The 17,724-nt window shown below is 35.5% G+C and overlaps 2 protein-coding genes across 3 annotated transcripts in view; one reads left to right on the top strand and one right to left on the bottom strand.

The window, feature by feature from the left end:
* The first annotated feature begins 3,974 nt into the window (after positions 1-3,974).
* On the top strand, positions 3,975-7,115 carry NKX2-4 (NK2 homeobox 4). Its single transcript, XM_075203838.1, has 2 exons — positions 3,975-4,559; positions 4,912-7,115. The coding sequence occupies exons 1-2, from the start codon at positions 4,190-4,192 to the stop codon at positions 5,571-5,573; spliced, it is 1,032 nt and encodes a 343-aa protein (XP_075059939.1). The 5' UTR covers positions 3,975-4,189; the 3' UTR covers positions 5,574-7,115.
* Positions 7,116-12,550: 5,435 nt separating this feature from the next.
* XRN2 (5'-3' exoribonuclease 2) overlaps positions 12,551-17,724 on the bottom strand; it is a 47,426-nt gene continuing 42,252 nt past the window's right edge. Inside the window, exons 28-30 of one of the 2 annotated variants that reach the window (XM_075203836.1) lie at positions 15,405-15,483; positions 13,738-13,846; positions 12,551-13,184 (exon numbers count right to left, since the gene is read on the bottom strand). In XM_075203836.1, coding sequence (XP_075059937.1) covers positions 13,122-13,184; positions 13,738-13,846; positions 15,405-15,483 — 251 coding nt within the window. In that variant the 3' untranslated portion in view covers positions 12,551-13,121. The remainder of the gene's footprint in view (positions 13,185-13,737; positions 13,847-15,404; positions 15,484-17,724) is intronic. The other variant, XM_075203837.1, reaches the window with a different exon arrangement.

Below are 17,724 nucleotides of genomic sequence, written 5' to 3'. Positions count from 1 at the left end.
CTCAGGAACATTTTTAATTGCAGCATTTCCTTTGTTTTCATTATTTTAAATATTATACCAGAAGTAGCCAAACAACAACAGAGTTTGGAATTTGGAGTACTTTACCATAATAGCTAAACAATTATATCTAGTGAAATGATTACATCAGAATCAATTAAATGAAACCAGCCAAACTGGCCTTAATGTCAGCAAAATTAATTTGCTAAGAAATGAATATCAATAAGAGTGAACAATGGATAAAATAAGTTCAGATGTATTGGCCACTCTTAGTTAAAACGGCCAGACTTAATTTGAATATACCTTTAACGAGGGGTGTGTGATAGCACGATCATTTATATCAATGTAGTATACGATGTAAAACGCATATCGTGACATTGTCATCATTATTACATATACTGCGGATCAACACCTGCAGCCTAAGACGGCGGCCTCATTATAGGTACAGAATGGGTATTTAACAAGATTCTAGAACAATCAACTAAATCCTAATACACTGTATTCACTTTTATGGCGCACAACACATGCATTCCTACTGCCAGGATCTTATATTACAATGTCAGGACAGACAGGCCGACAGAAAGATTTTATGAAGTGTGTGTATCTATAATCTATAAATATATTGTTGAAAGGCAATAAATATTGCCTTGTTGACCATGTACACCGATTTAAAGCGATATGCACAAGGATAATGAACAGATGTAGAAGTCAGAACGCTGGATACAACAGTTCTTACAACCCTGCATCCAAAACCTTCACCTGCTGGTCTGTTCTCCAGCAACAATCCAAAATTATAGAAAAATCCTATTATGTAATACTACATTCCGCCGAGACCACGGTTTTATATACAACATAAAATATATACCGTTGTTTTCCCGTTTTCATTTATCTATGAGAGTTAATTGGTGTTTGTAATTCTCTGCTGGACAGTGCGTTTTGTAACGGATGCGTCTGAAACTCTCCAATTTAGTACATAAAACGCACGAAGTTTCCTTGTCATGAGAACTAAAGAGGAGATACTCATCTCAGCTTTCACATTACTTATCACTTTGCTAACAAATCTCTATTAACAAATGATTTTCAAAGAAGTTAACTGAACGCCACAAGCGGCACACAGGTAGCCAGATCGTGAAGACAGCCAGGTGTATAACATATCAGATTGCTATAATAATCGTTAAATGTGTGTGTTATTATTGTACCTAAGCCAGATTTCAATAAAAAAAAATATATATTAAGTTTGCAGGCAGCCACAAAGACATTTAAAGGGGTAATATTAGTCATTGGTAACTAAACCCTGGAACAAACTCATCATCTTTATAAGGGTCCCTAGTAAAAAGTTGAGCATTGAAAAAATATATTATTTTTATTCTCTTAGTAGCATACCTTGTCAGATTTGGATGGTCTCCCACCAAGATTCAAAACGTGATATTCTTTATCAAGACCTGTATAGCTGGTATATGTGTGTGCATATCTTTGTACAGAAATACAAATTTAACTTCACCATTGTAATGGGACATGACAGATAGATAGATAGATAGATAGATAGATAGATAGATAGATAGATAGATAGATAGATAATTTGCAGCATACTAGTGTCTAGGAAATTATGTAAACCTTTTGTAATAAAATAAAGTACCAAAATGATGACATATATAGTAAGTCTCCCTGATACGCTTTCATTGTTGGGACGAAATTGCAGCATTGTTCCATGTAGGGTAAGTGAAGAATGGTTTATTACAGAGTTCAAGGTGTTTACATCACACAATTGGAATGGATTCATGAAGCTACACTACAAAGCAAAACAAATATCATATGCAAAGAAAAAAGGTCGCTGAAGTTAAATATCAATGGCACTACAGGAGAAATATATACTAGATCCATTCCTCTGTCTGGTGCATGAACCATTTGGCAATGTTCTCCTCTAGGCAAAGGGTTAAATCCTTAATGGGTCGAACCAATGAGTTCTCTTACTGGCACTTTGTAAAGTAGCTCTCAATATTACTCAGGGCCTCCTAAGCATCCTTTGACCCTCTTACACAAATCTACAGAACCCCTTATGTACAGAAATACAAATAATGAAAATAAACACACACCTTTTATTTCCAGTTTTAAGTGGCTAAGGGGAAAAATTCGCATTTCTTAGCTTATGAGAACCCATTAGCTGTATTTTGCCATGTGCTTTTTATGGAACATCTACTCAGTCACAAGCCATGGACCCACAAACTCCTAGAACACGTATCAATATTCGTTATATAATAGCAAATAAAATAATTCCTATAAATCCAAACAAGGGCGCAGTTCTTCTCCACCTGTCTTGGTTGCACAAGCTGTATGAATTTGCAATTGACAACTTTCCCACACATGTACCATTACCCTTTCTACTGATGCTCTCCTCTAGTCTGTCTCCTAATGTAAGATCCCCCAGAGTTATGGATACAGGTACTCTAAAAGCAATACTTATATAGCTTTATAAATGTATTGCCATTGAGGACGAAGGTGGTCTGTTCTTGTACACATTAGCCACACAATCGCAGTTGTCAGTCACCTATGCAAAACAGTTTATTAATTAGATATATAGACTTTGATTGTGAGCAAAGTAATTTTTACGATTTTTTCCATGTATTTTCTTTTATTACCAGATATATGTAATTTACATGCAACCTAATTTACGCTCAAATTCAACAAATGTAATATGTAAATTATTCATAGGTATTTTGCACTTTTCGATAGATAAATAGATAGATAGATAGATAGATAGAATGTCAGTGAAAAACACTTAATATTTTGCTAATTATTTTATTGTTTACTATCCTATTTATGATAATAATAATAATAATAATAATAATAATGACATAATATACATGGCGTTTTATTTATCTATTTTTGTTTTTTATTTTAATATCGATGATTGAGAGCTACAAAAACGCAAGCAAGATTTTTTTTATTTTTTTTATCCGACTAATAAAATCAAGTATCTCCAAGACAATAGTCGCTAGCTTGAGAATTCTAATTAGTATTTTCCCAGGTGAAAGGGATGGTGAATCCTGAAGATGTTACAAGGACACAAGGTTTTCCTTGTATGTCATGCAAAAGGTGTTGGAATTTTAATTAGTACAGCAATATCTGATACACGGCGTCTCCAATCGTTTTGTCTCTGTGGTACAAACCTGTGAGTGGATGTTTAATCCATATCGAGATGTTTGTGGAATGTGCTCCATGCATACAGTGACTGGAGATAATCTCTTTCTTTACACAGGGTATATTCGGTGAAAGTATTCTTTTTGTTCTGGAAATAAAGATTATCAGGCGAGGTAGGATGCGTGTATTGAGGTGCACAGCGGTTCCTTAGTTCCAGTCACTGTGCGCTCTGCAGCACGAATCAGGTCAGCAAGACATGGAATAAAAATCCTTACCACCTGTTGCTGGAAATGCAAGTGCCAATGGTTGGTAATTATTTTAGTACACATACGTTGTTTTTAATGTTAACATTTTTCGTGGAATTGTTTCCTGTGCATATTTAAAAAAAAAACAAAAAAACACAATATTCTAAACAGTAGCTGCCAAGTTTACTTGGAAAAAAAACATGAAAATATACTTACAATTTGAGGTTGATTTTTTATCTTTATGTGGGATAATACTTAATCTTTGAACCCTACTCATTATTGTATGGTTGCACCAAAGTTCTGATATACAAGTGTAGCCAGGTTCCTCCTTCTCCATCGTTCATTTTCTCTGCAGGTAGAAAGGTCAAACTATCTCTTACCGGTACTGGGAGTTTCAGAGGTGCCTTGATTATTCGTGGACGAGTGCTGAGTGTGTTATTTACATCCCTGACCCAGAAATCTGCTTCCAGGAATGGGTAGCTTGCTTACATTATGGTCGTCATTAGGACAGTAACTGCATCCTTAGTCAATTATCTCTGAAACGTGTGAATGAGTATTGTGTGATCGTTTCATGTTGCCCCTCCCAAGCCTCCCATTCCCTCCCACTTCAATGTGTGTTGTAAACCTGGCTACAGGCTAAAATAAACCCGAGATAAGAGAGCTTAGGGCTCGCCTACTTTGTAAGGCGATCAATCGGATCTCAGGCGTCCTCCAAACACTCTCTTACGTAGACATCCATAAGGAGAAAGAATTGACACTACACAAGACTGATCAGATCATCAGTTTTTTACCTGCTTGGTCGCTGAACCATGTCGTTGAGCCCAAAGCATACTACACCTTTTTCAGTGACCGACATTCTGAGTCCCATTGAAGAGACCTACAAGAAGTTTGGGGGAATGGACAACAGTGGCAACCTGAGCAACTCTCTAGGAGCTTACAGACAGACTCACGTTTCTCAGACAGGGATGCAACAGCACACCATGGGCCATAATGCCACAGTGACCACCACCTATCACATGCCACACAGCGTCTCGCAGTTTCCACATGGTGCAATGGGAGGATACTGCAATGGAAGCATTAGTAACATGGGGGATATCTCTACTTATCAAGATACCATGAGGAATAGCGCAGCAGCTACAGGCTGGTATGGAGCCAACCCCGACCCCAGGTATTCAACAAGTAAGTATGCCCTTCATGTATGGTTATTGTACAACTTGTTCCATGTGTCTGACAGTTCTAATATATATATATATATATATATATATATATATATATATATATATATATATATATATTTGGTAGAGTTAGAACCAACTGCCATGAGGTTTGTTGCATCTGGAGTATGTGCTTTTGTATGTGTATGTATATATATATATATATATATATATATATATATATATATATATATATATATATATATATATTATGAGTGTGTGTGTAATTTATGGAACCTAACCCTCAACAAGTTAGGTCAAATAAAATGTTGGATGAAGGACTTGAAGTGTCAACAAGCTAATTGCATATATGTCAGTTTCTAGATTTATGGGACCGTCTACTGGTATGAATATGGCTGGCATGGGCACTTTGCAAGGTATGGCAGAAGCTGCCAAATCAATGGCCCCTCTACATGCAGCACCTAGAAGGAAAAGAAGAGTCCTTTTCTCTCAAGCGCAAGTGTATGAACTGGAGAGGAGGTTCAAGCAACAGAAGTATCTCTCAGCACCTGAAAGAGAGCACCTGGCAAGCATGATCCATCTTACACCTACTCAAGTGAAGATTTGGTTCCAGAATCACAGGTACAAGATGAAAAGACAAGCAAAGGACAAAGTCACTCAACAACTACAGCAAGAAAGTAACCTGTGTCAACAGCAATCACCTCGCCGTGTGGCAGTGCCAGTGTTAGTAAAAGATGGAAAGCCGTGCCAAAACAGTTCCAATACCTCAACAACTAGTCAAGTATCCCAACAGCAAAATAGCTCCAATGGTGTATTGTCTTCTTCTAACAGCGCTGTTCACCAGCACCAGAACCAACAGGTTAGCTCTTTAAACCAAGCAGCGGACTTAGAAGAAATGTCACCTAGCGCTCAGTCCCTCCATAATCAGGTGGCCAACATGGCACAGATGGACAACTCAACTGTAGACTACAGCAATGGTATGGTCAATCCTAGCATGCTCTACGGAAGAACGTGGTAAGGCAAAACCCCGTAGGATCTGGATTCAAGTACAGGTCAAGAGCTATTGAACGTTTTTCCAATTGGACTGTACACCTCCGTCGGGGCCCAAGACCTGACCGGCTCTTACTAGGATTTTTTTTTTCCTTTAGACTGCAAAGAAACCCAAAATTGACAATAGGGCTTGGTGCACCTGTAGTAAATTATTCAGAAGGACATCTCAGATTGGTATGTGCCCGTGGTCACTTGCAGACTACCGCAGAGATGCAATGAAACATTACAATAGCAAAAACAGTCAATCAAATCATTTTTATGGCAAAAACCAAACAAACAGGTAACAGAAAACAAAGGAAAAAAACAGCGTTCTATATTTTTCTTATGGGGAGATAAACCGACCTCGCAAACATTAACAGCATGACAATATTTTACTGACACTACAAAGTGTACAAAAGACTGCCAGCCTAAAATAAAAGAAAGACTGATCAGGCTGTTCATATGTGTTCAATAATGAAGGTTTTTCAATGATAGTATTTTATAGGCATCTCCTATTTGCAGTATTTTATAGAAGTTTATTTCTTTTCTTTTGTTTATGGGTGGTATGTCATCAATGAAATAATATCACTGGAACAATCGTATTACAAAATCCTTAAATAGCTGCTATGATGAGTATTTTACCTTTGTAGTTTTTGTTTATATTTTAGTATTTAAAATAATTAATGTAAAGCGTCACATATTCAAAACCGAGTATTTAAAATGTACAGGACTCTTGGCAGAATATATTTTCACTTAAAACTTTTGGTTAAATTTAACATACATAACCCAGCAACATTTTATTTCATGAATGTATCTAATAGATAATTTTTTTTTTAAAGAATTATTGATAGATAGCTATTTGGGTTGTCTTAACACTATCTTGTTTTTATTTTGCGTTGACAAAAAAAAAGTTCTAAAATGAACTCCCATTCATTAAAATTGTAGCTGTACTGTAACCTTCCGCCACATTATTCTGAACATATTTATTTTACACTTATGTATTTTGTTTTTAATGATTTCAATTGCTTGGTATTATTTTGTAAATGTTTGACATGCTGTTACCAAGCGCGACAGTCAGTTCTAATTATTTCAGATACAACTAAAGTTTAATTTAATTAATAAAATAGTCTAACTTGAGGTGATCAGCGCTGGTCTTACCGCTTTACATTCCTTTTGTTGGCGCAATGGATACTCTAAGTTATGTTTTAACTTATTTCGTCTTGTTAAACTATTTAAACCTGTATTGTAACCGTGTTTCAATGAGTTATAGAAATATCCAACAAGTGACAGAGAAAAACAAGTGACATTAAGACATCATTGTGTTTAAATTTGAAATCTCAGTTGTCTGTATCACAAGATACAAGATCAGCTTCACAATCCATCTCACCAACCTATTTTGCGAAAATTAGACACTAGCCCTTTGTGTATAATTTCAACATTGAGATTTGTTTATGGTGTTCACGTGTCTTAATACTTCCATGCATCCAGTAATGTATCAAGAAACATAAAATAAAAATTCAGTGTTTGATAACTTTTTCCATCATACTCTTGCACGTTATGAATCAGTCTATTGTGAATGGGATTGAGAGGCGAAGACAATCACGGGCCTTATTAATGATTAACCCACTCAGTGCATGGGAGCAGTAAAGCAGGTGCTTCTAAAAGGAAAAGGGGGTTGATCTATGGTAAGGACATTTCTGAGAGAATGCAAAAGTTGTGTGTGTGTGGGGGAGATAGAACTAACGGATCTTTGTTGCTTTTCAGCAGAGATATGTCCACAAGCTTTGCAGTGCAGATCTGTAATAAGCATACGAATGTGCTGGCTAGGTGAACCTCATTAACTGAAGAGGGGGATAAGAGTCCCTACACAGACCAGTCCAAAAGGGGTACTTGGCCCAAGCAGAACAAAAGCAAATCTAAAGTTCAGCTGCATCTCACAGCTCCCAATAATACAACTAGTCTGCAGATATTACAATGTCCAGGCTACCGCGGGCACCATTGTCACCGGATAGTTTTTAATTCAGCCAATAATGGGGCCACCACAAAAGAAAGGAGGGAGGGGGCAGGTACCTTTTCTACCAACGTTTTAATTAAAATAAGAAATGTAAAATGACGGTATTTATAGATATTATTTGTTAACTAGTTTCAAACTGAATATACAATCTGTAGTATACACACAAGTAAAGCACATCAGTCCATTATTGTATTACAGTGATGTTTGTGCAACATGTGGATTGAAAATGAGAAACCTGGTTTATAGGTACTATCCCCTTCAGTTATATATAGATACCCTCGCAGCCGGATTTGTACAGGGATGTCTAATTATTTGGGAACAATGTTTCCTCTGCTAGGACTAAATACATCACGCCAATGTTTTAATAACCTCCCTATTCTTTATGGATGTCGGAGTGACGCACTAACTTGGTGTCTCAACTGCAAAGTATTTGGGAAACGTTCGATTTAGTAGAAAGACTTTGAAATATATAAATTTGTGAAGGTCGTTGCAGATTTAGTTGTTATACTCGAAAATGAAAAGTTTCCATAGAAAATAGATAAATATATTTTAAGGATTAAAAATAAAAAATCCCAACTGATCCCCGGCAAAGAATATTTGGATATTTAGCAATTGTTATATTCTGCATAGCCGTGTTATTTTTACTATGGCAAGAGGTCAATTAAAACGTCCTGCAAGTAAGATTTTTAACGACCATTAAACCGTTATTACACAAAATGGATAAGGACATACTTTATGTAAATAGTCACCACAGCAAATATGTTTTGTACAAATAATAAGTACTTCAGTATGACAAAGTTAAAAGGCTTTTCAAGCTTATAAAACAAACAAAAATAAATCCCTTCCCGATAAAGACGACTTTGCCCTTTGGCGACCACCATCGGCTCTCTGTAGTGGAGGAGATCGTACACTGGCTTTAGTTCTACACCTTAGAGCGGCTCCTGGATCTCCTCTGCTGCAGAGATCCACAAGATCCTGCTAAATATACGGTGGGGTCGAGAGGCGGAAAGGTGGGCTCTAAATGCTATTATTGATCTAGTAACCTGTTTTTAAGCTTGAAAATACTTGCCATCGGTGTTAATGTATGGTACCTTGCTAAATTCTGCAACTGCTGGTGTTATGGGGGGATACTCAGTACTATTAATATTACTTTTCATAGTACTTGGAAGTAAAGATATTACTTTTATTAGATCAAAAACCCCTTTTTATATTAAAAATTTTCACTAAAAAGAGAATCAAAGAAAACCTCACTTATTTCAAAGTCATTGTTTATTTTGTGACCTTAATACATTTTTTTTTCCATGCACCTGTAATGCAATATAAGCCAAATTTTAGAACCCATTTTATTTTTATAAAAATAAACGTTACTAATTAAATAAACCAATTTAAACCAGTTACAAATTTTCCCCCCTAAGTGCATAGTTTTAGTATAGGACTATTTATTACATATCATACTGCTGAACAGTTTGATAACTCACACCTATAATATCCATCCTATTTTAGGTGTAAATCAAGTTTGTGACATGTATAAAGTGTTTAGACTACATAAAGTGATGCGTCAAAATAAGTTCTCTGAATCAATTTATTACAAGAGCAGTAATTGGAAAGTTTTGTGTATGACAATTGAGAATGCAGTACAATAATTTAAATAAAGACTTAAACTAGATCAATTCTTATTGAAGCTATATTAGAATCATATGGAATATTTTAGGCCACCAAAAGGTGCTGAGCACTAGTCACAAATCCCCCACAGTAAAATCTATATAGACATTAGGAAAGCTGTGGCTGCCTTAGATATGGTGAATAAATATGTCCCTCTATTCAGGACCCCCAAAATATAATTCCAATATTAGAATAAGGAAGAGAGGTAGTTAGTGAAGACTTTATGGAAAGGTTCTCAATTTAGTAAACTGCCTAAACTTTTCAGATCCAGATCTAACCTGGGTGGAGATAAATATCTTACGCTAAAGGAAGTATATATATTTAATAACTTTATACAACTAAATAATAAAGCACAAAACAATATCCTTGTAGTGACCTAGGCAAGTAGCTCCTTGGTTTACATTGTAAACATAGTCCCAGACACAAATAGTGTCAAGCTACATCATGGCGGAACCCAAATATAGTTTTGAATCACTGCCTAAACACACATTGCTGGACATCATTGAGGATGATCTAAATCGTGGAAGTTTCCATTGGAATATATACTGGATAAATTTTGGCATTACCCGACAGGGGTACTGTGTAGCACTTCCCATTACATAAATACAAACCTTGTTAACAGATGGCTATGTACACTGAAAGTAAAGAGCATTTGAAGCTTTTTTTTTTTTTTATTATTTTATTTTTTGTTTTTAAAGTTGTTGACCAATAGAAGCTGCACAATAGAGTGACAAAAGGCAGCATCCAGAAGATAAGGTCAATAGGGAGAAAAAAAACAAAACCACCCCAAACCTTTAAGTTCCACCCCCAATTTGACTATTATAGTACAAATAGAGCCTATTGCATAGCAGTTTATCTATATAGTATTTATAAAATATAAGACTTGTTGCTTCAGCACGAGTAGAAAAAAAACCCAAAAACAAACCCCAACCAGGGCAAAAAAAATTGGGAGATCCAAATAGTCTCCATTGCAGTGTGCCTTTGGCTAAGATGAAATAAAAGGCTTCTGGGTGTTAGTGTGTGTATATACTAATCCACTAAGCTTTTAGTGAAGCCGAAAGTTCAAATACACAATATATACTAGGAAAACAGGTACATGCACGTAGTTGATGATTGGCCTATGTGCAACCTGTTAAGGTACACTTAAAATGAAACAAAAGTTTCTACAACAGGACACCTGCGTTTTATAAATGTTTCCATTTTCTTAAGTTAGAAATGGTATCATTTGTATACTTAAAAATTGTATGTTTGTTAAATATACATCTAATTAAAGTAGACAAAAATAATGCTGTGACATAGTTTTATAAATGACACTCAGTTCATAGAATGATTGGCACCTTTGTATTATGTAAAATTATAATTTTACATTGAGGTTTTTGTCAATCAATCTTTTTAAACACGCACATTGTACCGAAAGCTAATGGTTTTGCCAAATATTTTTGAAATGTTCTATTGCAGTGAAACTAGAAATTAAAGGGTGGGGGATGGAGACAGTCTAACACCTTTTAACACATAGTTGATACACACCTGATAAGAGTCAGCTCACAGGTAGATAGTTATAAACCTCTTTACCATCTCCACATTTATCCACCCAAAAGCAATAGAAAGTTTACCTTTACACTTTTAAAGTTATACTATTGTATGTTGTAGGATATTAAAGTGTAGTCTTCACTTTAAGGCAAAATAACAATCTGTAGTTGAAATATGTTACTTATTTACAAATTTTCTATGTCCTGAAAATAAAGTTTAAGTGAAAAGAAACAGATGATACCAACCCACAGATGTTCTCAGCAACCTGTTGGTTTGAATTGCTCTTAAAAGAGTGGTGTACTACTGACTTGTCTGTGCTAGGCCCCCTTTAAATACTTATGTAATTTTTATTTTAGTACTTATTTTGTATTGCACCAGTCCCAAGTGCATACCTACATCTAGAACATGGGTCCTTTCCCTTGAAAATGGGATTAAGTGCTAATCAACACATTTACTTAGCTTTAAATTAACGTTGTCTACAAAATTTGTATATTACACCCCTCCCCCCTCACATAAAAAAAAAAAAAAGGGGGAATCTGGCGATTAGTTTAGCACTTTGTAGTAGGCTATAAATTTGCAGGAGGCTTTACGGCATCCAGTGCTAAATGAAACGGAAACACTGTTTGACTCCATCAATTGGTTAGGAAACCTGAACATGGGGAGAGAGGTGCAAAGCTTGTATGTCCCTGAAGCAGTTTCTCGAGCCCGCTGATTGTTAGATATGCAACCACTGAGCTAAGAGAAATTAAAGAACAAAAGCAGGACATGACCAAGAGTAGAGCACTCATATCTTCTTTGGAAGGAAAATGCCACCATTGTAGAACTTACAACTGTCTATTTATAGGGTGTTGGAGCAATTTCCTTTGAAAATTGATTTTCCGATATCACAACCAAGTAAAATAGTATGATAAAAAACGGTTGTATAAGCTGTATTTTACTTATCACAGCACAAATAAACTTATCTATTTAAGATCATAAGATTTCAATATCTGAATGAAAACTGCATATGTAGTATCACTATTTGCAGCATTGTATGGAATGCAGGCTCCTCGTTAAATAAAAGTAAAGCCTGATCACTAATCGCACAACTACTTTGTTTCTGTTCATTCGTCACCCTTCCTTCAAGTACTGTTTTATTAGTAGTGTGGACTCTCCTGCAAGGCTACTAATCCTTAGACAGCAAGATTCCATAAAAGTACAGGGATGGGGAAAATAGAAATTCATAATATCTCAATGGCAAAGATTTTGACAACTGTTTATGAAATACAAAATAACTATTTGAAAGGCAAATTAATCTTTTAGGATATTGAGTGAGTGCCAATTGTTTCTTCATTCCACCTGGATCTAAATAGCATTTCGATCATTTAGGAAAAGGTAGGAACAGTACTGCTGTGTTCGCACAAGTAATACGTTACACCGCTGGTGAGGGCAGCAATGGGAACATCCAGAGGGTAAATAAAAGAGGGAGAGAGTGGTGGATGCCTTAAAATCATTTAAAACTATTCCATTCATTCAAACTATGTTTAATTTCACAGGAAGTAAAATGTTTTGGCAATGCATAAGCATGTCCGTTACAATCACACATTATTTGTCTACCAAATAATCAAAAACTATACACCAAGTCTCTAGGTGCATCAGGTCTATTACATTTAGAGAGAAACTATGCTGCTGCAACATGGTAAAATAGTAAGACTTAAGAGCAGATGTACACGTGTTCATAAGTTTGTTTTTATAAATACGTTTAAAAAAAAGGACACGGATAAGTTCTTCTCTCTTTATAAAACAATTCAGGTGGAAACAAAATACAAGAGACATTGAAACACTCAAAATAAAATATGCATCATTTTTTTTTAAAAAAAATCAGACAATCACGGCTCATAAAATACAAAAGTTATCTTCCCATCAACGCAGGAAAGTCGTATCTTCTCATCAACGCAGGAAAGTCGTATCTTCTCATCAACGCAGGAAAGTCGTATCTTCCGCACTTCTGCCTTCACCTGACCATTGCTGAGCCAAGCTTGACTAATCCCTGTTGTACAGACACGTCACTAACAAATGCCATCTTATTTTTTTAAAAATGCATCAAATTAAGTAACCAAATATAATGTTACTATGATACAGTACAAGCATCAGAAATATATTCTACCAGCACAAAATAAAAACCACACATTTACACAGTATGATTACAGATTACAGATGAATGGGGAACTATTTTACGTTGTTTTTTTGTTTTTAAAAAGGAACGTTCTGTATTAAAAACAGGTCTACCGGCATTTTTTTGTTTTGTTTTGTTTTTTTTAAAACAAAAAGTAACCCCGTCCCCCTAAAACTTTATTTCCAGTTGTATCTTCCTGACTGAGGTGGATTTTGGTAATTTCTTCCTTGGTTGTAGGCCTGTAAAACACACAAAATTAAGCGTTTGTTTACTGGATTAGAATGTACAATAGCAAATCGCTTCATTCGGTCTAAGGTCTGTTTAGTTTTGCCCTTTTGCTTTTGTTATGAAAGCATTGTTAGGATTCAGTTAAAGTATGCTCAGAAAATATATAAACACAGGATAAGAAAGGAAGATTTGTCTGACATGACCACATCATCGTTATCCAATAAATACAACTGCACATGGTCAAAGAAAAACCAAAAAACAAACAAATGTAAAGTGAAGCTAAATTGTTTTCAAGCGACTGCTTAACAATGTAAGATCAGCCATCCCATTTCTTGTAGGAACAACAAAATTCAGCCCCACAAGTTAATAGTTCAGTCATTTAAGAATTTTAAACACTGCATATCCTCTAGTACAAAAGGACATATTTCCTGCAGACAGATTTTCCAATTGGCCCACAATATAATAAAGAGAAATTATTTTTTCTGTGATCATCTCTCTGAAAATAGGTGCATATTTGGCATATCACTAACCTACAGTAAGTTATATATGTAGATCTATATTTACCATTCTATTCCTGTCTCCACTGTGTTGTTGATAGTAGTTACTTGGTCCTCTGTGTCCACCTGGCTGATTCATATACAGCTGGCTTGGGTTTTGCATTTGTCCATAATTTCTGCACAACACAAAAATAGATCATTTCTCTGCAAAATTTATTTGAACCACAACATCTTTTGTAGAAACTAAATCAGTAGGTTATACATTTCTAAAGCTACAAATCTGAAAGCTAAAATTGAACAAAAATGTAATAAAATAAAAAAAAAAAGTTTAGAAGGAAACACTCCGTGCATGAGGTTTCCAAGTCAAAGTACATTATCCAAAGGGTAAACATAAAGCAACACAGGAGAATGCTTTATTTTCTGAAAGTCCAGACCCTGTAAAGCCCACCATTCTTTTGAGTTAATTGCAGATTGCAAATGAATTCTTACAGCAAAGAATTCTGAACCTAGGGTAGGGGCCTTGTCCGTTTTTTTCCCATCCATTATTCCGTGTAATATGTCAGGAGGTCTGATCGAGAAAAAAAACCACTTCCAAGTTCTATTGATGTGGTTTTCAATTGACCGTCGTGACCTAGCAACATCAGCACTAATTGGCATAGACTGACATTTGGTATACAGTTTATATGGGAACACAAATTCAAACATCTATTATGATTAGATTGGCGCCCCATATTACTAGCAGCAACAAATGTCTTAATTGCCTCCATGCAGCAAACCGATTCAAAGACCCTCAGCAAACGAGAGATTGCAGATGCGTGTAATACGCGGAAAACTAAATGCACAGGTGTAAGTTCATGTACAGCGTGTTCGCACGAGACAATAGCTACATATCCATGTGGCAATAAAACATACCGTAGCTGCTTTTACCTTTACAAACAAGTGTTAAGATACTAATTTGCCTAAAGCCTGAACAAAAGTAACCCTAGTATGCACACAATTTTTGCGAAGCTAAACAGATTGTATTACAGTGCAACTATAGGTAGATAGCATAGAAGAAAGCAGAAATATACCAGATGAGCTATACTTTTTCCTGATTACAGATTAAACAGTTCATTAGAACTTTCTCAATAGATACAGCCAAGTAGCGAACTTTACAAACTTCTGTGTTTCGTCAGTGAACATATGTATATCATCCCTTATTATTAAAGCATGTCACATTCCTTCCATTGCATGGTACTTATTAGTCTGTGGATTCTATAATCCTTCAAGACCCTTCTGCTTTTAATTCAGTAGAGTCTTAAGTAGTTAAAGAAAAACTGTTTTCAGTGGCAACTAATAACTACTGACCTATAGTGACACTGGCCTACAATGGGCTTGTCAGGCTTCAAAAACTTGTACCAAAGAAGTTGATTAGTACTTCAAGAGGTTTGCAGCAAGAATCAATAGCAGGTCTGTGCCAACAAGGCAGTTGCAGCACAGAGCTTATAAAGTGGAACACTATTAGTTATGCCTCGTTAATTTCCGTGGCAGACCTAAAAAGAAATTTGTTTAGCCTATCCTAATATAGAAAACTTTGTTCAGTTTTGACCGTATCAGTTACTAGGAAAGAGATGAAGACCAGCTATCAATATCCTACAGTTGCAAGTACATTTTTAATGTGGAGTCTTCTGCAAGTAGTTTTATTATAAGTTTTGAAAGATATTACTTTAGTTTAACGCACTGCATAAGTCTTACCTTTGTGGTGGCTGGCTATAAAGAGGTGGACGATTAGACCAGGAGTTTTGTGCTCTGGGGTCTACAGGGATTAGAAAGTCTTGTTAAAAGAAAAAGAAAAATATATATATATATATATATATATATATATATATATATATATATATATATATATATATATATATATATATATATATATATATATAAAACTGAATTGTGCAATAAAAAAAAAAGTAAAAATACATGTCGCCTCCTTAAGCACTTTGTCTAATATGAGATACAGTCTGTTAATAAAATATGTATTAAGATATCAACCATGTCACACTCTTGCCAGCAGCTTTGAAAAATGCTGTGTTCCAAACTGGAAGTGCAAAAAGGGACAACTATTTATGTGTGTACATGAATCTGTGCAGCAGGAACACCTTAAGGGTATTGGGAAATTGTACAAACATCCCCCAATTCCTTCTTTATGCCTCTCACAGATATCTACTGCACACCTTTATTTATCATGCCAGCAATGGAGTTATATGGTCTACTGCAGAGCATTTTGCAAAGAAAAAACAATAAATTAGCGAAATCAATGAGATGGCTCATACGAAATGTCATACATGATGGAAAAGGAGTTACATTGGCTTAATTTGTGAAACACAGCAAATAGGAATATCTGTTTCAGATAGAGACCCTCTCCTGGCGGAAAGTACATGTGCGTGCTGAAGGACCACCCACTCTTTCCTTTGTGTCTGACAATGCAAAATTGACAACACAGCCACAACAAAAACAGGCAATTAGATGGATGCTCTTCTTCTAAACAAGATTGGCCAGTGCCCTGCATGAAAGGCTTCTAATCAATAGATACTCATTCAGTACACAACACTTCACAAACTGCGTAGCTTGCAAATCTTGGTGCTTCTGTGAGATCTTCATTGTTTAAGTAAGACCCAATTATAAAAAGGCACAACTAATTAACTTCTGCCTTATAATCGATAGTCATTCTGTTCACCACATGGTGTACAAACCAACAATATTGTAAGACCATATATACATTAAGCAAAACATAGCATACCAACATGGACTGTTTTTGTACAGTTGCATGCAGCGTTAAACCCTAAAATCACTACCTCAACATTAGCTAGAAATTTGAATGAAGCAAGGTTGCAAAAGGATGAAATCTTTATATGGAGTATAGGAATGGTTTCAAAATATCAAGGTAGTAGAACAAACAAATCAAAATCCACATTTAGATGTTGTAACAAATGTTTTAGGAAATGGTTTCCTTTTATCATGGCTAATGCCATCTTAATGGTGCAGTTACTATAGTCATCTGTCTATCCGTGAGTAGAAATAATCCCAACCCAGCAATGTGGTGCGGACACTGCGCTGTGTACATTATTGGCAATTACGGTAGAGATCTCCACCAATTTATCCTCGCACGTCTATGTGGTGCAGAGAAAAACAAGTGGAGATTCCAGCCATCACCACCGCCAGGTGTTTTCACGGATGTTCCAAGAGACACCTTGGGCTGAACTGAATCGGTGTCAAGATTCCAGAGAATTCTGTAAGGTAATAATTACTGGCTCACCTGATCTGACCAGTGCACAAAAATCAATATAGTCAAAGTAACTACTTAAAATGATGGAAAATATATTTTACTTTAAAATGGACCATTAAAAAAAAAAAAAAAAAAAAAAATAGAATGCAAATAACTACTCTGCAATATTGCTTCATAAAGAGGCATTGCTTTATCAGACGTTCTAAATGGTATAATGTACTCCGTACTATAAATGATATGGATATACAGAAGTTGCATGACCATATAAAAATACAAGGCTGTGAGCCAAACATTTTATTAGTCACATCCAATGTCAATTTACAGTAGAGTTTGCATTATTTCTTAGAATAATCAAGTTTTCTTAATGAACCCTGAAGTGATTGCTTCAGAGCTCAATTCACAGATATTTACAGGACTTTTCTACATATATTAACATCACTTCTAATATAAGAGGATCATTTATCCTGTAGTGTATATTTTATTACAAGTCACCAAGGAGCACGGTGACTAAATGAGGCTGCGGATACGTGGGCCTTGTGAAGTTTTCTATAAGTACCCTGCTTCTCAATAAGTAGACTTTAACAGAACATACATCAGTAAACCCCAAAATAAAAAAAAAACATAGCTAGATTTCACATGCGTCTCCGGAGCTGAACAGTGAAGGAGTTAACATGGAAAATAACTAAACCCATGAACCCAGACAAATCACAACTCATAAATAGTAAAGTTATTTAGCACAGCAACATATAGGTATGCTATTGTCCAAGTATATCCTGTACTGGTCACCACAGC

The sequence above is a fragment of the Mixophyes fleayi genome, chromosome 3 (genome assembly GCF_038048845.1).
Source record: "Mixophyes fleayi isolate aMixFle1 chromosome 3, aMixFle1.hap1, whole genome shotgun sequence".
NCBI classification, from domain to species: Eukaryota; Metazoa; Chordata; class Amphibia; order Anura; family Limnodynastidae; genus Mixophyes; species Mixophyes fleayi.
Note: the sequence above shows the minus strand (reverse complement) of the source record. Positions and strands in the feature narration are given on the sequence as shown.

Coding starts and splice junctions, on each gene's coding strand:
- NKX2-4 (XM_075203838.1), top strand. CDS start 4,190: ATGTCGTTGAGCCCAAAGCATACTACACCTTTTTCAGTGACCGACATT. Junction 4,560..4,911: donor CGACCCCAGGTATTCAACAA/GTAAGTATGCCC, acceptor CATATATGTCAG/TTTCTAGATTTATGGGACCG.